Below are 23176 nucleotides of genomic sequence, written 5' to 3'. Positions count from 1 at the left end.
CTGGTAGTTTTTTGTACCTTGCCAGATACTAGTGAAAGTATCAGTAAAATAAGAACAACGAAACACAGCTAAGAAGAAAGGCAAACATGCATATTTTATATATTTTAATACTATATATTTATATATTTGGACTCTTACTGAGAATTCAAAGTTTTATCTGCTTCACACCTGCACATTTTAAATGAACCCAACATGCATCCAGATTTAAAAGGTTTGTTTTTAAAGTGTTCTTATTGGTTTAGGCCTCTGGTAAAGGCCTGGGAGCCTGAGGGTCCTGGGCAGTATCCTAGCTGTCCCTAGGACTGCTCTGTTCTGGACAGAGATCTCCGATGTTGTTCCTGGGATCTGCTGGAGCCCCGTGCCAAGCTTGGGAGTCACCGGACCTAGTGCACCTAGTGCTCCGATTACCACTGGGACCACTGTTACCTTCACCCTCCACATCTTCTCGAGCTCTTCTCTGAGACTTTGTTACTTCTGAAGCTTCTCATGCTCCTTCGTCCTGTTCTACAAACCATTTCTTCCTTTTTCTGTATAATTTTAAATATTCCTTATGGTGCTTTCGTTCACTTATTTGTTGAGACTTTGTTAAGGATCAGGGTCTATTAAACAGTTTTAAACCATGTCTGGTTGTTGAAGTATCCTAAGGACAATATCAAGAGACAATATTACAAGATTGCTCAAGCAGAAGATCATTTCTGTGCCATAGAAAGACATAAATGTTCATTTTTGCAGCTTTTAAAGATTAAACACGACCCACAGTTATATTGTTCAGTGGAGTCGGTCCAGTACCAGCCATTATCGAGGCAGAGGTTAGGAATAACGAAGGTTTCAGTGATTTTCTCTGGAGTGGAGATGTTGATTCATCCGTGGAAAGACCTTGCTGCGGGTAATTTCATTATGCAGATGAGAAGGAGCGCCTCTGTGCCTGTGCTGAAAAGAACACGGGCGGCGTGCTGCTGGCAGCACACGTACGGCCTGGCACGGTAATCTGTATACCACCACCACCGCAGTGATCTCCTGATCAGTTGCAGTTGTCCACTTTCCTTGGGTTGAGTTAACAGGAAAAATGGCATCCACAAAAAAGCCACAGCATTCCTCTGACAATGCCTATGTCTGTATAGCATAAACAGATGGAAGATCTTGGCTAAGCTCAGCCTGGGCTTAACTTTATTCGAGGATCTATTGTTTTTCTTTTTCCTTTTTTGAAAGCTAGAGCAGGCTGCTGCTGTTCTGGCATCTGCTCCTGTGGAGAATTTGGTTCCTAAACAAGAAGAAAGGGAAGTTACCAAAGCCACCGTTGCTAATGATAAGAAAAATTCAAGAAGACATTTAATATTATACATTTCACAGTGTTACAATAAACCATGGGAATGGTTCATTTTCTCCATCATTCTCTGGTTTTCTGTTCTTGTAGACAGTTTTTATTGTTCTCCTTCCTTTATGTCTTTGGGCCATAAAAATCCCCTCTCCTTTTCCATGTTGGCTTTAAACCATTTCTGTTGTTGTGGCAGATGTTTTTATGCTTAAAGTCTATGAAATGTTAACAATGCAAACATATTCTTGCCAGCTTTTACATCATTAGCAGAGACGACTTGTAATATGCATGCACATTTTTTAAAATCAGTTATTCTTCTATAGCTTGTTTTAATTTTCACATAGAAAATCACATGAATCTTTCTCAGAAAGATTTCTGGCTTTAAGGAAAAAAAAATCCCTTCTTCGCCAGAGATCAAGACTTTCCTTCTCTACTTAAACTTGAGAGAAAAAGAGAAGAGCAGCACGCCTGACACTGCAGGAGGCATCGCGGTTCAAAGGAAGATGCAGAGTATGTGGATGGATTCCTAAGTTGGTTGTGGATACTTGTTGAGAAAAAGGTAGTGCAGATCTTCAAAAAACAGTTAAAGAACCTGAGGTTATGTACCTCTGATTTGGGCAAGTTTGTCCTAAAGATAATAGAAAGTGCTTTCTTCTCTGCTCACAATTTAATTGCTTTTTAAATTGGATCTGTTTCTGTCTATGTACCAGCGCCCCACGAAAATGTGTTGGAGAGAGAATCTATGTGAGAGAACTGTTATCGCCATATTTAGAAGCAGTTCAGTCTAATCTTCCTGACATCACACGAGCAGGTGCCTTAAATCTCCCAAAACCAGTGCTCAATACGACACCATCCACTGGAGAAAGTCCATCAAACTCCCTTCTCCTCAGTTTGAGTCAGAGTTAATGAGCCTGTCGTGTGGACAGACTTGCAAACTCTCCAGTGAAAAAGAGAACAACAAATTATATTAATTGAAATGCCACTCCTCTTCATTTGATGGACACCTTCCTTTTTTTTACCTCCACTCAGCATTATGTTTCCACTGATGCTTTCACCATCAGCTCTCAAGCGAAAAGTAATTTGCTCAAGATAGTTTACTGCTGAGTAAGCAGTGTCGAGATGACATTCGGAGCTCGTATCTCGAACTAATGATGTCATGTTGTCCCTGATTGCTAAAAAGCTGAGGTCTGATATCCTGCAGACAAAAGTGGGAGAATGCACGAGGAATAAAAGAAAGTTCACATTCCTAACCCTGGTCAAGATAACATTTATTACATTCTGCTGATATTAAATGTTTTCTTATTTGATATTGTGCAGAATGCATATTCCTCCAAACCGTCCACAAAGTGGATTAAGCTGCTTGGCTTCATGCAAAGCCATACTTCAGAAAGCCTGCATTTAGTGTCACTTTCTGCTTTAACATGCTCACGTTTGCATCATTATTTTCATGCACGGGCGATTTGCGGCTCAGATGTGCTGTTGAACCTACTATTAGTCGTGTCCTTGTAATTTCTTTTACCGTCCAGGATCCGTACAGGGAGGTCTTCTTCTGTCACATACATCGGGCAACACTCCCGTTCCCTCCACCCTGCCAGGACACTCTTCTTTCTCTCATTCACCCCCAGACGCACATGTTTTAACTTTGGTGAAACATTTATATGTGTGACGCTGAGAACTAACCATCATATATATATATATATATATATATATATATATATATATATATATATATATATATATATATATATATATATATCTCAAGTGAGTTATGTTCATAATGATATATTATGAATTTTATTTAAGGATCCAGTGATCAGAGGTGTGGTAAGTAATCTATGCGCTTTGAACCTGAAAATAAATGTATTTATGGACCTGATGAAAATAAATAAATAAAAAGGAGCATGAATAATCAGTCAACAGAGACTCTAAGCCAAAAAACAGAAAAACTTTGATCAGACTAATTAATTCCTGAAATGTATTACATCACAGTGTCCTGCTGCTGTCCTGTGAAAGGCTACATTGAAATGCTGCCCTGACAGATGGGGCTTGCCTATTGAAACAACCTTGAATCAACAGCAGTCGCCAGACTACTGACTTTGTCTGCAACACTTTTGCAATTATTCTTTTCTTCTCTTCTTTCTTTGCCGCTGGTCTAATACCTCCTTGTGTTGTGCAATATACTCTTAAAGGAAGTCCAAGAATCATGTTGACGGTCGTGATGATCATTTTAATTTCGAAATGCAATGTATTGTTTTTGGAAATGTAGAAACACGCTGGCCATGTAAAACTGATAATAAAAGACTAAGTCTGGGAGAGTTTAATAATTACCAGACACTGAATTTACTCATCATGAAAAAGAACACCCAGCTTTGTTTTGCTTGTTCACTTCTAAAGTGGCAATTTTGTGCAATCACGGGAAAATCATCGGAAATGTTCGGTATTTAGCTAAGGACAATGCATTCAGTTGTATATTAGAGGCTGAAATAATTTACCTTGTTTAGTCTTCTCACAGATATTCTTGGCCTAAGGGCCCTCTAGTGGTCCCTTTGGGCCCAGCTTTACAACTTTTCCGACCCTTGTTGAGGAGAAAGAAGTTCCTGAAAACACACTGTCGCGACTCATTGTTCAGGGTGGTAAACATATAATCTGCTCTTCACATCAAAAGCAGGAAAAGATTTTCCCGTCATCATTTATCTAAGAAAGTCAGTCTTTTAGGTCAAAGTGATCTCTGCTCTCACACCATCTTGTCATTGGACTGACATAAATTACAATAATGTAGCTTTTAATAAGTAACTGTTACCTTTTCTGTCATAAGAATCGTCATCAAGGCAAGCGCACGGGATGTGTGTGTCTGCTTCAGCTGCTGCTCCCTGTATGTCTACATGTGCAGCAAACTGAAGCCACATTTAAAGTAGAGGGAAATATTTCTTACAGCCAAGCAAGCCTGTGTTTCTTTAATTATTAATTCTCCTACGTAAGCAATAATAGCTGTAGCCAGCAAATATATTATATGTTATTGTCTTTTGTAGATATTAGATGAGCGCCACAGATTACAGTGACAGGTTTTATGAAATTTAATATGATATTCGTTCATGAAGCATACCCTCGAACTCCACTCTAAGGACCACCTTGACATTATGGACTACTCTTAGCGGTATTAAGTGACCCCTACCAGCGGTTCTCAGCCCCACCTAGTGTGATTTATCCCCTTTCTAGAGGAGGGGAGGTGCGCATGCGCTCGGGTTCTCTCAAACCACATGTGTTAGGAGCATAGCTGCGTCAAGTTTGCAGAAATGCGAAGGTTTGGAGCGGAAGGAAAGTAGATTAATCGTCCATATTAAATCTTAAGGTTTGACAGAAATGAAGTTATATTAGAAAACTAAATATTAATTATTAAAAGAGTAGGCTATATATAAAAATCCTATATGGGGGAGCTCACTGAATAATATAAAGCTTTGTTAAAATGAACCTCATGTGTGGTCAAAAAGCAGTTATGTGTCTTTTACGCCTTGTTTTATCTGCTCATCTACATCCTCACACTACATCGCAGGACTTTCATTAAATAAGGCTACCGTGTTCTTTTGTCAACCTTTAGATGCACTTGGACACCTGTTTTTGTTCGCGCTGCTCACTGGAAAGTTTATTTTGAAAGTCTACTCGGATGTTGGACAATTCCAGACTGTCTGACTTGACCTCTGTCTCAATCGCGACGTTTAGCCAGCAGCGGCCGCTGAGCATCAGAGGCTGATCCTCCTCTGTGTCAGGGAGGCGTGCTGCGTGTGTTGTCACAGATCCACGAAACGCTGCTCGTGTTTTATTTCCTGCCCAACTCTCAGCGGGATAAAAAGCTCTCGGGCTCAGACCCAACATGGGTTAGAAAGAAAGCCACCTATGGATTATCCACTTTGCGCACTTCAGCGAGGATGATGGGGGGGAGAGAATGGACTTGTTTTCGCAGAGACATCCTGACAAAGACGGGGACTGAGAGGGACTAGAAACCGGGACTCGCTGCTTCTCTGTGTCTCGCTTTGCAGCTTTTTAATTTTCTTTATTTTTTCTCATTTCCCAGTTTGTTTAGTTTTGTTTTTGTTAGTATTTCCCCGCGCGCGTGCGAGGCAGAAATGTTTGCAGAATTGCTGTGCGGCGCCGTGGCTCTGGTCCTGTATGTCAACACTCTGGGCGCCGATTTCTGCTACGATGACAGGTACTTGAGTGAATGAATGACATCCAAACGCACGGTGCTGTATCCACTAGCAGGAAACCTCATCAGTTCTGTAGAGAAGCGATGATTTACAACTTGGAGGAAGGAGGCATTTCATTGCGTCAGCATCAAAACAGAGCGTTGTGTCTATCACTACAAACAGTCCGCTTGAAGGCAGGTATCACGTATCGGTAGTTTGTGCTCTGAGGAGAAGCTGAGTGATGGAAATGTCTCACTGCTTTGAAAGTCACTGTCAGAGTCCACAGTCCAGACACGTGCTTGTTTGTGACATGTGTGGCAGCTGCCTTGAAAGATAATTCCTTTGGGCGAATATTTCAACATTCCCGTGTTACAGCTGATCTGTCTTGGATCACAGCTTGTTGTTTTTCCGTAAGTTGAAAAGTGTAGTCAGGCAGCGCGCCCGTACGCCTCAGAAATAACTTCTTCAAAGTCTCAAGGTCTTGAGATGTGCTGGGGAATCAATTGATCCCAACAGGAAAAAAAAACGTGCCTCATATCTCTGCAGCAGTTCCACACATGCACGAGTGTGCAGAGCGTTTTCTTATTCATTTACTTAAAAGAGGCAACGTTGTAACCCATTTCATTGGTTTGTGGGCTCAGTCGCTGTTATGCAGGGAAATGCATTACTCATAGCTGGCCTTTTGATATTTGATGGCTGAATGGTTGTCAGTGCCTCCGGCTCCTTACTCTCCATCCATTGCCTTGATGTAGGTCAGCTGCATGCACATTTTATGCTCCTATCACTGTATCAACATCCTATCAATATTACTACAGCCAGTATTCATAGTTGTCAGTCTGGGATGCTTTTTCTCTGAACAGAATATTGTGCAGTGCTGTGCATTTATTATATGTGTCTTAAAGAGTAAAGCACGCACAGAGAATACAGCTTAGTGTACAAACACTGAACGTGGTGTATTTCCTGCACATCTCTGCTCACTGCTCTGGATATAGAACATTTCCTGCTGAGCACATCCCCCCTGGTCTTTTTCTTTCTTTCTTTTTTTGCTGAAAGTGTGACACTTTTTCTTTTACAGTTGTGTGTTGCTGTGCGTTTTGCACTTGGTGCTTAGGTCGGGTGATTCACACACTTACATGATAGGAAGGTGGAGAGGTGAGAGCCGGCTGTTGGATAGCCCCTCCAAGTTTGAATGTAATACAGACGCCAAACCTTGATAATTCTATGAGGAGATGTTAACATAATTGTAAAATAATTATTTATTACCGCAGGAGTTTGGCTCCAAATTTTTTCTGGCTTTTTTGGTGAAACAGATGAGTGACCGAATTCGCCCATCCCAGCCGGGGTTTTGCTCTGACGTACAGTATTCTGTCTCTGACATCTTGTTCTATTGCAGGCTATCTGTCACATCCAGCGTTATCTGTTTTTAACACCGTGTGTTCCAGGCTTGCAATTAGCAGCCGTCTCCTGTCCCCCCCTGGGCTCCACCGAGAGCGAGGAGGGAGGAGAGAGGAAGGGTGTGTGCGGCGGTGCTGTATCATTTTAAGTACAACAGTCCTGGGCATACAAACTGATCTGACTTGCTAATGCTGGGTTAGGTTTGAAAAAAGATGATGTCTTTATGCTGTCATTATGGAAAATACTAAATTTGTAATGGCAATAAATCAGACTTCGAGCTTGCCATTACTAAACACCCTGCAGCCTTTAGAGTGGATTTATTTAAACTGTGACACTAATTTATGCATCATTCAGATATTGTTTTTCATAAACTAAAAGGACACCAGAGTTACAGAATATAACGACGGCATGCCCCAAAATAAAGATTTATAGCTTCGATTGAACTTTTTATGGTAAACAGCTGAGGAGAAAAAAATAAATATAGCTGTTTTTCACAAGGCGGCATTGATTCCTGTCGGTGAAAAGATAGATTGTGTTTCTCCTTTGCTGCTGGCTGTGAAACTAATGCCCAGACTTAAATCAGTTTGTGATTTTAAATCAAAATTCAAGATTGCAGTGTGCATAAAATGCCTGGGAGGCACAAAGATGCCATAGAAGAGACACCTGAGGATTCATAGTCGCTTTGTAGCAGTGCTTTTTTTTTTTTCTTCAAATTCATTCTTCTCATGGTATCAGGAGTGCCTCGGTCACATGCGTCTTATCATATGTGTGTTCAGTGGTTACACATTAATAACTTTATGCCTGGTAACCAAGGCGGTAACCAAGGAAGTTCACATTTAAAAGGAGAGGGGAAAATTTTGTTTACACATGTTTAATTATTTTTGTCCAGAGTCTAAATAAAATAATTCCATGCAAGTCAGTTTTCTGACCCTGCAGCCGGTAATGCCCCTCATTTGATACGAATGACAGCGTGGAGAAGCGACCTGCTCGCCACGGCCAAATTCCCGCGGGGAGGGGGCTTTTCCTTTCCCTCCCTGGGACACAGTCATCATTAGCACATACACAGCTTTGACACCTGCACTGGAAAATGGGAATCATACGTCATGTAGTTCATATCAGCACTGCTGCAATCTACAGTTAGGGCTGAGCGAAGGAATGGGAGAGCTCAGATAAACGTCAGACGAGAAATACTGGTGCAATATTCTGCGGCTCCCTGTAAGCCGTGTGCACCAGGAACTCGCGTGATAATGAAAAGACCTCCGTGGTTTGATTGCAGGATTCTTTTATTCGGTTATAAAAACCTGTTGAGCGCAGGTTAATCAAGGTGACGGTGTTTTTAATGAAGCTTAAAAAGCTGCCAACTTCTCCATTTAGTAGCTGTAAACACTGGACTGTTTTTAAGATATATTTCACCCCCCAAACACACACACACACTGGCTTTATGGATTATTGTTCACTGTCAGGAGTTTGATGGATGTGATGAACTGCACCCACCTCATTTTTCCAGCCTCGTGTTATGGTGTACAATTTGACTGTGTGAGGATGTGTGAAGGTTGTGGGTCACGCTGAAGGACGCAGCCTCCCTGGGCATGGCCAGTGATTTATAATGGTCAGACAGTTGGTAACGGCGAGTCATCGTACAGCTCCACGCACTGAAAGTTTTATTAGAGAAGTTGGGATTGAGGGCAGAACCAAAAGCTGCTTTGCTGAGGCAGTTTATGTGAGGTTTGGGTGGTGACTTATGTTGACACCACCCAAATGTTATAGTAAATATGGTGAAGGAAAAAGAAACTATTAAATATTTGTTTTTAGTTCAGATTAATTCAAGTTTTCTTCAAGTTTAACTTCAGAGACGTGTAGACAACCTTAATCTGGCCTCTGAGGTGGAGACCAGAATACTTTGACCTACCTGCCCCAGTATAGGCTTGTCCATAGCTGTCTCTTCTTTGGCACAGTGTCACTGCAGTGATCTTGAACCCTACTCTCATAGCCTATACTGTAGGATTGCTGCTTAGCATTGTGGTTATCTTGAGGGCCCAAGGGCGGCAACCCAGCAGCCTGAATATCTCTTCTTTTTTTCCCAGTCAGGGTTTCTTAGCCTGCGCCCTGTAATTATCGTCCTGCCTGCAGAGAGGGACTCACGACATGGTTTCGTAGATGTAGCTACGCTGCTGTTTCTCTCTGCATCTTTTTTTCCCTCCGTCTCTCTTCCTTTCAGCTACCCCCCCAAAAACCTTTAGGCCCCCGGCTTCTATCATCCAGCGTCTCCAGATGGTCTCGTTCGATAAGCAGTTTAGGGTTTTTCTCCCATCACCAGTTTCAGGGGGAGCATTTGAAGTGGATTCAAATGTAGGTTGTTTGTTGCTTGTAGTTGCCAGGATGGAGACATCAGAGTTCATGCTGACAGTCAGTGAAGATAGACAAAATAATATAATGCATTAAAACTCATGTATTTAGTTTTTCAAAGGGGCCATAATCACTGTTTAGAATAGATCGAATCTGTGTAATGCAACCAAAATGACAAACGTGCACATAATTATCACCTGACTCTGTGATACACAGAGCTTTCCAGCATTTTTCAACTCATCATTTATGTTACGGCCTTCAGATTAGCTGCTTTGATTCATTCTCACCGCTCTTATATGGTTTTCCATCACAACAGATTCATATTCCTCGATTGCTTTTCCCAGCACCAAGTATCAGACTGAAAAAGTGAGGCAGAAATAATATTGGAGTCAGGTTTCCTCTATTCCCGAACAATTCAGTTGAAGAAAATTAAAGCTCTTCTGTGTAAATGTGAAGAACTCTTTAATCTGTTAGTTTTAGGTTGCAGTGCTGTTCTGTTAAATTCAGTTAAATAAAACTTTACATATTAAGTCTTTTTAACTTAATGTCCTTTAACGGGAAAGAGTTCTCCACTCAGCCAGGGCTTTTCTAACATGTGGTAAACATTTACACGTGTTAGAAAGCATTAAAATAGACCCAAAAGATCATAGGTCTGTTTTTACCAAAGCTGTGATCTTTTCCTAAAACTAACCTAATCCTAACCCAGCAGTCATAGATGCAAACAAACATGAACCCCAATCTCCTGGGTCAAAGTCCTTCACGTTTGACTTGAAAGACTCTGTGATCTTGAAATTTTATGGACATTAACATATGTAATGATTCTTATCTTCAAAGTTATCGCAAATATATTAGAACAAAAATTTAAAAAAGGTATATTGCAAATTTAAATCAAGTTAAGAATGCAAAGAATTCGTTTTAAAAAAGCACAGATGAAAGAGCTGTAATGGTTTTCTTCAGTGCGACTCTGTTGTCAACGGTAAGAACCTTGGGTCCTGCATTTCCTTCCTTCGACTGCCAGACTGTATAATCTGCTGGCAGGATAGGAAGGAGACATGTGGGAGGTATCCTACTCACTCCTGGTGGCTCCACACTTTCTCTAATAAATATTCTAGCAGGAATGTTTCTGATTATCAGTTACAGATTTTTAGCTCCAGTGTGAGTCTGTTGACATTCCACGTGTGAGCGCTGCCAGTGTGCGGTGAATGTGACAACTTTTTGAAATCTTCATTACAGTATCTCTCAGATTTCCCTTCAAATGTACCAGAAAGAGAAAAGGAAGAAAGAAGATTCTTCTTTTAAAACATGACTCCTTTACACCAGCGCGGAAAGATCGGCTCACTTTCAACCACAGAAAGATTGGATCTCAATTTTCCCAAGTTCTCGTTTTCCAACAGATAGCCAGTGAGGGTAGAAATTGTTATTTTCTCTCTCACCACAATTGCAAGATAAGCTAGCCTGGCAGAAATTCGTTTGTTTCTAAAAATACCATTAATGAGGGGTTCTGATATGTTTCTTTTCTTTCCAACAAAACCCCACAGAATTGCTCGAAGCATGCGTCTTGGATGGAGTGAGTTCATATTCAGGGTAATAGGAATCAGCTGAGTAGAAACGATGCTACTCTCACTCCTACACACTGTCATTGGGCCCAGAATATGGCCACGCTGCATCTTTGTTACTGCACCGAAACTCCTGAAGTTCATTTAAAAAATGTTGGCTCTTATGTTGCATTCACTGTGGTGAGGACAGAAAGGGGGGAATAAGACAGAAAGACCTGCATATCTGTAAACATGCAATGGAGACTAAACTTGAGAAAGCGTTTCATTGGTGGATGTCCTAACATGTAAAAATGCACACAAAGAATATTCTGGTGGTTGAACCAGTAAAAAACATTCAGCAAACGGTCGTGTGGTTGTGGCACGGCAGGACCTGCTGATGCACTGAATGCTTCAGCCACAACTTCCTGTACAGCGTTTGCGGTCTGAGGAAGTTTGGGATTTTTTGGAAACTTTTTTTCCCCCACAATGCTTTGTGTGACTTCTTGTAAACCACTAACTGTTAATTAAATACAAAGCAGATTTCAGCAAGACGGATTAAGAATCAATTTGAATTTAATGCTGTGAAATTTGGTTTTCGTATCCATGGTCTTTAGAGGATAAATTCTCAATTTTGCCAAGACTTGTGTATTCTCCCCGTACCTGCACGGGCGCTCTCTTGGTACTCTGCCTTCCTCCCACAGTCCAAAGATGTGCATGTTAGGTTAATTGTTTATCCTAAATTGGTCACGGGTGTGAATGAGAGCATGAAAGGTTTTCTGTCTCTCGCTGACAGACTGGTGACCTGTCCAGGGTGGACCCTGCCAGCTGGGATAAACTCCAGCCCAGCATTTAGTTCATAGCATTGTTGTTCTGTGAGTATAGCCTCAGAAAACAATGACAACAAAGTGGCCTTGAATTTCTCTTACAACTATTAAAATATCCAGTAGAGCAGGGCGATATGACCAAAAATATTTATCACGATATACATTTGAAAATTGGCGATAACGATATAACTGACGATATAATTGATACGAAATACTTTACAACTCCACAACTTTATTAGTGCAAAAAAAACCCCATCAATGTATTTTCACTTAAACAAGCAAATTCCTCGCTGACAGTTTAACCAAAAGGCGTTTCCAGTGGAAACTGGCCGACATATCCTCAGCATAACCATGTATAATATCCACAAAACCTAAAAAGAGGTTATACACACACAATACGGTAATATTATGTTGAAGCACAGTGCGTATCACTCCGCGAGGCTCCTGACTACGACAGCCGTAATGCTCCGACAATCCATCAAGCGGTGCGGCTTCGTAGCTTAGCAAAGTCGTACTAAAACATTTGACAGATTTTCGAGCGCCGTGCACATAAAATCGTTTCGAGGTCAGTAAGCACAACCAGAGTTCATACATAAGGCACACGGGATTATAAGGGGCACTGTCGACTTTCAGAAAAATCAAAGGATTGATTTTAAGTGTGCCGTATTTTCCAAACAACACGGTAATAACGACGGCCCGCTAGCATGCGCTACCAAAAATAGTGCTTTGTTGTGTATCTGACGCACGAAAGCCAAACCAGTTCCACACCAGTGAAGCTGCAGCATTTTTACAAACCAATTCTGGTTCATCCATTTCATTCAACGATCCTCTTTCGCTCTTCTCATTCTGCGTCGCCGTCATGTGTGTATGAAAACAAAGGCACTGCGCATGTGCGGCAAGTTTATCGCCGCTCGTCATCCACGCCTCCCGCTGAACGCGTAGCGCTACTTTGAAGTTTGTTTTTCGCGCTACTTGTACGGCACTATTGCCTGGCGGATGGACATGTGACCAACATACCACTCTTCAACCCCGATACTGTGTGTCTGATCACATGCCCTTCCGCCAGGCAACGTAGTGCCGTACAACAGTGGAACAAACAAAACGAATCGTCTTACGATATGACAAAAATCATGGACAATCCATAGAAAAGCCGCACCTGACTAAAAGCCGCAGGGTTCAAAGCTTGTGCAAAAAGTAGCGGCTTATAGCCCGACAATTACGGTAAATGCACTTAAAAAAGCTGCTTGTTTAAGTGGAAATACATTGATGTTTTGGGGGGGGGGTTTGCACTAATAAAGTTGTGGAGGTGTAAAGTATTTTGTCTCGTGTCAATTATATCACCAGTTATATCGTTATTAGGGCTGAACGATTATGGAAAATAATCTAATTGCGATTTTTTGCCCCAAGATTGCGATGCGATATGCGATTATTTTTTAAGGTCTTTGTCTTCTGTATTATTAAACAAAGACAAGCAATACATCATATAGTATGGCCAATACTATATTACATTAATTTTAAACTGTTCTTTCCTGGAAGACAGACCTCTGTTATGATGACATGAGGTGATGCATGAATTGATGACTGACATTTTTATTTAACTTCTTCAATCACAACAGTATATTTGAACATACACAATAGTTTATTTTTAGCTTACAAACATCTGAGCATAAAGTGCTGACAAGGAACCCTGGTGTAAACATTAAAATGAAAGTCAGTACAATGTGCAGATTGCAGAAATATACATAAAAAAAAATCAGTGGCTTTACCACACTCAGTTTTTCGACATCTGTGAACTACTAGACAGTCATTCAATTAAAAAATAATATTAAATAAATAAAACTAATAAATAAAAAATACACACATCTTACTGATCTCTGCAGTCAGTAACATTACACATAAAGTGCAAACATAATAGCAATTGTATAAACACACACACAAACACGCCTTTAAAGTTTAAAGGCGTGAAATTGGACGGTCTAGTTCTGATTAGTGTCACCGCTGTCTCGGTGGAGTTTAATAAACTCGGCCGTCTGCTTCTTGCTATCTAAAATATAACCAGACACTGGTGTAAATTCTCGACTGTCTCATACTTCTGTTTAATAAGTTTTCTGTTTGACGTTTAGTCAGCTGTGTGAAAACCAAGGAGGAACCCACCCGGGGGATTAATAAAGTTTTATTTTATCTAATCTAATAACTTTAATCTCAGCCAAACCGATTTACTCACGAACAAACAAAACACTGAAAAAAGCCCAACAATAACATTTTTAGGTTGTCTAAGTGACTTATATATTACGTTTAACCCGAGCAGCGAAACTCCGCGGTGATCTGAAAATGATGTGCCGGGAGTTGTGCCGTTCTCGGCCGCATCAGTAACCCTCGAGCTCCCGGCTAGCTGTCGAGCTGGTGGGTAGCAGACGCCCCTGAAAACGTCGAAGCACTTTTGCAAATATGGGATATCTTGATAAACCGAGCAGATATTTGATGTTTACACAACTACTTTCTCGCCTGAAAATATGTTAAAAGTTTATTTTGTGACCCAGAAAGATTAGTATGAGTAATTTTAAAACTTAGTAGCGGCCGCCATTGTTGGAAACTGGAGTTTGGCTGGGCCGCGCTATGAATTCTGGGATATGGTAGTAATTTGGACAGCCTTCGGCGCGTCGCTGTGACGTAATCGGTCTACAAATGCGGCCTCAGGAGGATGCAGCCCATGAATTTGGACATGTCCAGAGTATAATCGCAGCCTTTGCGGTTAGAAAATTGCACTTGATCATGTCGCGATATTATCGCAAATGCGATATATCGATCAGCCCTAATCGTTATCGCAAATTTTCAAATGTATATCATGATAAATATTTTTGGTCATATCGCCCTGCTCTAATTGTTACTAAATCTGATTAGGTTGTGCACACCAACAAGGCTGTAATGCTAAACCAGGTTTTTTTAAACCTAATATGTAATCCATCTTACACAGGGAGCATGCTCCTTCCTCGCTTCTGGACACACACAGGTCCAGATGGTGTCTAGACGTTGGAGAAACACGATACATACATGAGTCTTAAATACCTCTAATAGTTGATATGCTCCTAATCAAATGGCACGCTGTGATATCTGCATGCTAAAATGAAGGGAATACATTGTCTCATTGTAAGATTGAAGCTGATAATGAATATATAGCATGCCCACAAGTCCTTGAAAGCCACCTCTGTGCTCTCACCAGGCCAGATCGAGATACTTTATAGCTACTTTAAAATAATCAGGCTCTGAAGCAGGGTAATCACCCAACTGCCATGCAGTGGGATAAAAAATGGTCCATATGTAGCTGTCGGGTGTGCTGCCTGGTGGTGGATTGAGGCATTAGAGATCAGTTTTTAGAATACAACACAAGATGATGACCATAGTCCACTTTGAGTATTCTCATTGTCTCGGCTGGCTGTTTAATTAAAGTTGACAGACTGTCTTGCTTAATAGATCTTGCACGCACAGTGTACTGCAGACAGAACCCCACACACACACACACACACACACACACACACACACACACACACACACTAATTGCCTTAAACAATGTGTAATACCAGTCTAAATCCCACCCACGGTCAGTTTTGTGTGGCAGACATTCACGACCACAGTTCAGTGATGTGAGAAAGGCATTAACGCTGCCAAGAATCAGCGCGTCGATTGGTAAAGGGCAGCTATAGGTTTTGCTGCCGTCGTTGTAAATATGTCTCAGATGATTAAACTCTGTTGGGCTAAGTTGGCAATGGGTCTAGACAAGGGTTTGGATTTCCAGGGCTAATGCTGGCTGATGGCTCTTAAGCCACGGCCACTCTCAGGCTCTTGGCTCTCTTCATATTAATGGGATTAACAGCACTATGGATGAGGGCGTGTAAGCAGAGAACCCCGAGCTATTAGAAACAAAAACTTCCCTGTCCCCCATATCCAACAGGGATGCTATAGTTTGGCCTTTTCATCAATGAAGAGGAAAAGGCTTCTTTTCACTGTGCCTCACCATCTCTGTGGCAAGAAGCACTGGCTCATTTCGATAAGGTTATGACACAAGTTGGCCGGTTCAGAGCCAGCACCTTTGTTCGTTGTAAAAAGAAAGCTTTGTGTGCTCCCTCTGTTCTCCCTGGACCCAGTGAAGGCGACCATTTGTCGCCAAATAGAGGGGAATTAATCCCCGTTTGTGTTGTCCTGTTGTTTATGAAGGACAAAGAATCAAGACCCCAGAGGTCACTGTTTGAACAGAGCAGAAAACTGCTGCAGCATTGTGCACCAAACCTGTCAGAACCAATTGGGCAATCCCATTACGGCTGTACGTGCTCTGTTACATGCTCTCAAAGTTCTGGCTGTTCTCAAGTGGTAAGAAGACAGAGGAATGAGGTCAGAGGATTCACGGTTGGTGATCCCAAAGAAGCCCGACTGTTATGAATATGCCAGCTAAATTATCCAGTGTCTTGGTTGTATTGCTGGAAAATCACGTCTGTCAGTGCACTCGTGACTTCCAAACTGAATACGAGTCACCTGCTTAAACAAAGCTGCCAGATACAGTAGGTTCATTTATTTGTTTAAATTGATCATCATAGCAGTTACAGTGTTTGTCATTTTCGAACCATGTTTTAATAATGAACAAAGTTCATTAGTTCAAAGTAAGAAAAGTTCATAGTCTAAGGGTTTTTTCACACCTATAGTTCTTTTCAGTTGATGAGTTAGTAAACTTGTAGCTTTTCTCTGTGGTTTGTTTTCACACAGAGAAAAATCCAAGTGAATTCCACTAAAAATTACAGTGTGTGAGAATATTTAGAAAACACAGAATTTATGTTCATTTCATGGCTGCTAGCCTGTACAGAGCATGACACATCTATAGTACTTGTAATGTACACCTGGTAGTCGCTTCACATCGAGGTCGGATCACGTTCAAACGAAGCGCACCGGAGTTCGAGCTGAGCCGTACCATCACCACGTCCTGTAAAGGGTCTGGGGCAGTTGTTTTGGTCCACACCTGAGTGCTCAGGGACGAAAACCAACCCGAGTTCAATTTAAATGTACTAAACACGGGTAATGTAGATGCCAGTGCTCTAACTACATTATTGCTAAAAAAGCAACATGGTATTAAGCATTGTTTTCAATAAATTGCATGCTCAAACAAGTCTTTTGTCTCACTCCCCTTCCTTCTTGGTGCGTGTTGAAGCTCAACTTGGAACCTTGTTAAGATCCAACCATGCGAAATATGATGATTTTTTTTGCCATTTTTCAAGTTGTCTTAAACCTTTGATCGGGACTGTATTTTGGTTCCGATGTTTGTGAATCAACCTTTGCTGCATTTAGATGGTGTGTTCGAGCAATGCTCCGTTGCTTCAGTTATTTTAACATTGCAGGGTTGAGGATTTCTGTCTGCTTTTCGTCAGGTTCAGGTTCATTCCTTTAAGGGAAACAAGTGTTAGAAATCCTCTGACTTCTGTTATTATTGTGGTTTAAGTGGTTTTCACATATGATTACAGTATCTGGTGTTTCCTAAGTGTAGTGAGTGAGTCAGATGCAGTGCAGTAGAGCCTGTGGTCTGGCCGGTTGAGCTACTGTGGGTAACCTGCTGCAGCTGCTGTTCCCCCTGGACCTTTAACACTGGGACTTAACAGAAGCCTTTTGTGGCACATATTCTGAAGTTGTGTGCTGTTTGCCATTGAGCTGAGGTTGTACGGAGGGCAGATTATTGCACAGTTCAGATGAGAAAAAGGAAAATGAGAAGGACTGCTTGTTTATGAGTTGTTGCACTCCTTTTCTATATATGTGGATGGAGAAGCTGACAGAGCAAATTGGAGACTGAATTCTTGCGGACCCGGACAGTCCCAGCAGTACGAGTTGCCTCCTCCCTCTCTCTTCCCTCACTTCCTACCTCTTACCAGACCACAGCAACGGAGGAAGCACATCTTTTCACAAGCTGCCTCTAATTGATACTGTTGAGCCCTGGGAACCCAGAGTGTGGTTTTAGCGCTCTGAAAAAATGCGTGCAAAGCACAACAGCCTGCAGCATGCCACCCTCTGGGACACCACAGGTTATTTACAACCACACGACCAGTCTGGTCCAGGACCTCATATAATTTAAGTGAATTAAAAAAGGGGGGAAGAAAACTCCACCACACTTGGATGTGGCCTTTGCCAAGCCTTTCATCAAATAGCTTCACTGGGAGAGGGCAAGAGTTGAATCCAATCCAGAGCTGTAATCTTAGCCTTGGGGGGCTGCGCTCTAAATAGTTGTGTGCGATACGAAACTCCATACAAGATAAAGAAGTAGGTTCCTACTTTTTTTCCTGTTGGTACATGTGCTTTCCCCGGCAGCTACACCTGCAAAGTATTCAGGTTATTTTCTTTATTTTTTTAAATAAATGATTTTCTGTATTTTGAATACAGAAATATGATGAATTAGAAGTAAAGTTAGATGAGTTAGAAGTATGATGAATACATCAGGGGCATTTTTTTATTTTATTTTTTGTGTTTGGACATGTAAAGGTGGAATTACCAAATCCAATCGAATGTGGTGTGAAATGACTGCTTCTAATGTAGCTTGTCATGGCTCGGTGAGGCAGACGAGTCTGACATCTCTCCAGATGGAGAACAGCTTGTGTTGTATAGTATTTCACACGCGGGGCCAAGTCTGTAGTTCACTGTTTCTCTGTCGTTGTGAACACAATCAACCCGGTGACTGATTGATGGGATCGTGATTGTTTACAGGGTTGATTTTGGCGGTTTATTTTGGCTCGCGGCGCTGACCCTCGGCATTTGCGGCTGAGGTGTTTCTCTTCAACTTTGACCTTTTACGTGTGCGACTTTCGTTTTTCAGCCGTTCTGCCGAGTAAGGTCTTCATCTTCACCACGAGGTGGACTCGCACAGTTGGCACAGGTTTATTCCTGGTCAGCAGAGAAACATTTAGTTTAGCAAAGGTGTCCAAGACAGCTTTTCCCCCCTTTCTCCAACCACAGAGAAAGAAAACCACCATATCAAGCTCTCAATACTAAGGCAGTAAATTGAAGTCTGACTCTGGATTGTGAAAGTGTGGTGGTAAGTCTACATTTTTTTGCTGTGTGCAGGTCTTTTTCTGATTTAACTATGCAGTGCCTTATAATACTTACCTGATGAAATGTCAAGTGTGCCCCAAACCAAACCCCTTAGTGGCTTCTCCAAAAGAGTCCAGCATTTACAGAAGACCCACTTCTTGCCACCACATGAAGCTTACTGCGCCGTCTCGCAAAAAGACAAATGAGAAGAATGACAATTTTAATAAGAAATGTCTTGAGGCAAGTCAATAAGTGAGAAATCTTATCCTTTTGGCAGATTTCCTTCACTTGTGTAAAGAAAAATGCATTATCAGAACTGAACATGAGCACTTTCACTGCTTCCACCGTTTATTTGATGTAACGCCTAAACATTTCCTAATTAATTATACCCGTCGCTCTACTTTAACTGATAAGATTGGTGACTCTTAAACAATGCGAGTAAAGTAGAGCGAAAGTAAAGCAGGCAGGTAACCTACCTTCCTGTGCGCTCCATTGAGACGTGGCCCCTTTTCTTTGAGGAGAATAGACCTTGATTGGTGCTTCTGTTTTCTAATTGGCTAAACAACACATTCTGAAGTGCTGATTGTCCACAGGAACCCACCAGTTCATTGAGAGGTTATTGATTCTTAGCGAAGAGAAAAAGGAAAATCCTCCCATAGTTTCCCTGCGAGTGCCACAGACGGATGGTGCTTATTACATGAATAAGGATGTCGTTTGTTTCTTCCTCCAGCCGGTGCAAATCGTATTCATTCATTCAGCGAAGTGTAACCCTGCAAGGTAAAAATTACCTACTTATATTTCTGTTGCCTGCAGCGTCACAGTAGCCTACGTCTCCATTTAACACGTGTGGTCATTCCCCCTGTTTTTTTATGGCTTGATCCAAATAGACGCACTAACATGAGAATGTAAAATAATCTCTTTTGTGTTTTGCGTGTGATCTGTTGCATGTAGCCAACAATTATAGGTCAGATTTATAAAGGGGATTACTGTGTATCTGATACTTTACTGTTGGAGACGTTTGGCGGTAAATCCTGTGGATGAATGATGGATGCCAGTTGTCACTATGAACAGATGAGTTGGCAGGAACACACGCTGGCATGTTTTCCTGCTCAATGAGTTTTTAATTTGCGGTAACGACTTGACATCGGCAAATTATGGGTATTTGGAAATCAGAAAATCAGACCTCTGTGAAGGAGCGAAACAACTGTTTCATATACCTGATAGAAGAGTGCCGATAAATTGCTTGTTTTACTTTCATGCAGCTTTGTTTTTCTTCTTCATCTTTTTTGGGGCTTATTAAAATATATTATTTAGGTCCAGCTTTCCTTAAACAGGCCGACTTTTATAAGTACACAAAATACATAAAAGAAGGTGTCAGGGTAAGAAAAAGAGACATGAAGCATTAGTCAGTACAGCTTCCACTTTTTCTACTGAGCCGCAGTTATTAGACACAATTTGCCTTCATGGCTAGTTTATAGTATTTATTTGTTTAACACATATAATTATCCCTGATTCTCAGTTTGGCTATTGTTGCACATTTGTATTGTTTTCAGTGTAATTGGCTGTTGTTTTCATAGGCACTTTGTGTTTTACACTAAATTACAAACTTGGCTCTCACTCCGTGCAATTATAATTTCCCCTTTGAGAGCCGTGATTAAGCTATGCTTGGGCTCCAGACAAGGCAAGCTTTCTTATTGCAATAATCCAAAAAAAATCTAGATTTTACATGGAAATAGAAATTATTTAGAGTAGAAATATGAATGAAAAAAAAAGCACTTTCTGAACAAATTACTCAAATTCCTGTCATCTCATGCTCAGTGTTGCCAAAGTCTAATAGTTTTTAAATATGCTGTCTGAGTATTGTTGGAAGGGACGCATGGTTAGCCCTGCCATCATCACATAATTATCATTATGAATGATCTCATGGCATTTAATAAGAAGACCTCTGGTTTTCTTCAAAAAGTAGCCTGTTTAACATAACATCCACGGTGTGATTGATAGAGAAAATGACAATTCAAAAAAATATTGCCTTTTTATTCAAGCAAGCCATCAGAACCTATTTTTAATCTCAACGTTGTCTTTTAAAAGTAAACAAACAACTGAAGGAACAATGGGCTGGGAGGTCGGTTCCTTCATCATTAATATGCAAATTCTCATGACCATTGACCAACAACCGCTGCAATGTACTGGTCATAAGATGAACCTGGAGTCAGCTGAGACTGAAGAAGTCACCTGGATGAGTGAAAACGCTACGTCCAGATGAACAGAATCAACTTTTGGGGATATTTAAACATGATCACAGGCGGGTCATTAGCTTCTCCTGAAAGGACACTAAAACTGGATCAAATCAAATACAAAAACCAACTAATAGGAAACGTAAATGTAGAAATAAGATGATTCTAAATTTGAAATAACAGTATTTCACAAGAAAAAAAATACAAGAAAAACGTGCTCCATGGTCTACTAGGTAAAGTGTCGCACCATCACCACACAGTCCCAGCTCCTGAGTATGGACTGTCTCCCTAAGAAGCTTGGCTTTCTCTTGTAATAAAACAGACCAGTGCAGAAAAGAAATCAATATCTAAGCGTTTCACAATTTTACATCTTTTGTGGTAGAAAGAATTGTTATATATATGTGTGTGTGTGTGTGTGTGTGTGTATATAAAAATGTTATTTTTACAAAGGAGCCCATTCTCAGACTTTGGTTTACTGTAAGGATGATTCAGCTGCAGCCACAGTGTAAAGTGGATTATTGTTTAATCTTTCAGTCTGTGGTTAATTGCCTGCTTTACTTCTCTTACTTTATTAAATCCATATCCTTTTGCGAGGGATTTCTTATGCCGGTGCATGTGCTATAGTCTGAATAGTTCTCCCATACAAATAAAAAAATAAAATCAACATCAGGCTTTTCTATATTCATGATTCTTAGAGTTGAAACAGAAAGCCTTGAAGGTAAGGTGCATTTGATCTCCAACACAGGTTTCATCACAGCATTGATGAGTGAGATGAAAGAATATCAGAACTGGTCAAACATCGTGTTCTTATTTAAAACATTGATCAAAGCATCGACGTGTTCCGTCCCAGTACGGGATGAAAACCCAGTTCTCCTCTGTGGGCATGCACAGCGTTATGGCCACAGCACAGTTACTCCCTCTGACAGCTCTAAACCTTCAAGCAGAGGTCACTCGCATATTCATAAACCTCAGCACAGATGACGTGGATGCCGAGTTCTAAATATTTTCACATGTGCATAGATATTGTGGTTTGTTGAGAATAAACAGCAACACAAATGATTTCAGAGTCAGCTGTTTCCTATATAAATAGCTCGTGGCAGATTTTGTATGATCCCAACGCAGAACTCGCTGCAGGATGACAAGACGATGTAAAATCTGGAGCAGCTGAGAGCGTTCACCTTGTCAACGTAATAAAAACCACAACGATGCAAGTTTAGCCGTGTGTGGTGCAACCGCTGTCTGATCTGAATCCGTCTCCTGCCATCTTTGTGCAGTAGCCAGCATTAGTTTTACTGGAAAATTCGCCTTAAGTCTCCTCGGGATAAACTGTGTTCCTAATATGCTACAGTTTTCTGCTTTTTCCCCTTTTTTAAAGAAATAGAGGATATTCTAAACTCCCCTCATTCACTAATGCTTAACAGGTCAGCCACACTTTCTAAGTAGAGAAGATCGTGTTGCATGTTTGGAAAAATGTGAAATAACAGGCGATGCCTCGTGGTGATTGTTAAGCTGATGCAGGTGAATAAGTCGTTCCAGCAATGCAGAAACACTTGCCTCAATCTTTCAGCAAAGATGACTAAATCTCATTTACGTCGTTCATAACTAGATGCACTGCTGTGGAAACATTTCCTGGCATAGCACCAGCATCAGTATTTTCTCTGGTACGCCTGCAGTGTTTGAGCTCATATTTACTGCGTTGTTTTCAGCAGCGCTGGTCTGTATTATAGGCTCAGGGCGATGTGTTTATGGCTGTTGGGACTGTGTTTATTTGTTCAGGATTTAGAGTTGTTTATTTGGGACCAGCAGCTTACAGTACGTCTATTCAGGCAATTTAGACATTTATGAGCTGGATATATATAAAAAAGAGCTTCATGTTCAGCAGACTTTACCTCGAGAGTTTTGGTATAGCTAAAACTTCTTTTGGTTTTAAGAAACTCGTGAAATTTCTGAGTTTGACTCAGAAGCAAGTAAAGGCATCCATTTTTGCTTCTAAATTAGAGTTCAGTGATTTGCTTAAAAATGTTACTAATCCAGGGTTAGTTTTAATTCACTAATTTGCTGCTCTAATGGGTATGTTTGCAGATATACTATCACTAAAGCACTTCTGGATGGATGCAAACTGCATTTCGTTGCCCTGTACCTGTGCATGTGCAATGACAATAAAGTTGAATTCTATTCTATTCTATTCTATTCTATTCTATACTGTATATTAGGGGTGGGGGAAAAAATCGATACTGTGTAGTATCGTGATATTTTGTTTGCTAATAATGTATCGATACAGGGACAGCAG

At 41.0% G+C, this 23176-nt stretch overlaps 1 protein-coding gene across 1 annotated transcript in view; it reads left to right on the top strand.

The window, feature by feature from the left end:
- Window positions 1-5044: 5044 nt before the first annotated feature.
- tmtc2b (transmembrane O-mannosyltransferase targeting cadherins 2b) overlaps window positions 5045-23176 on the top strand; it is an 83371-nt gene continuing 65239 nt past the window's right edge. The window contains exon 1 of the mRNA XM_085411620.1: window positions 5045-5519. Coding sequence (XP_085267746.1) covers window positions 5437-5519 — 83 coding nt within the window. The 5' untranslated portion in view covers window positions 5045-5436. The remainder of the gene's footprint in view (window positions 5520-23176) is intronic.

Source organism: Rhamphochromis longiceps, linkage group LG7 (genome assembly GCF_057381845.1).
Source record: "Rhamphochromis longiceps isolate RC_006_pf linkage group LG7, R_longiceps_female_GT1.1, whole genome shotgun sequence".
NCBI classification, from domain to species: domain Eukaryota; kingdom Metazoa; phylum Chordata; class Actinopteri; order Cichliformes; family Cichlidae; genus Rhamphochromis; species Rhamphochromis longiceps.
This window is presented reverse-complemented; position numbering and strand designations above follow the sequence as displayed.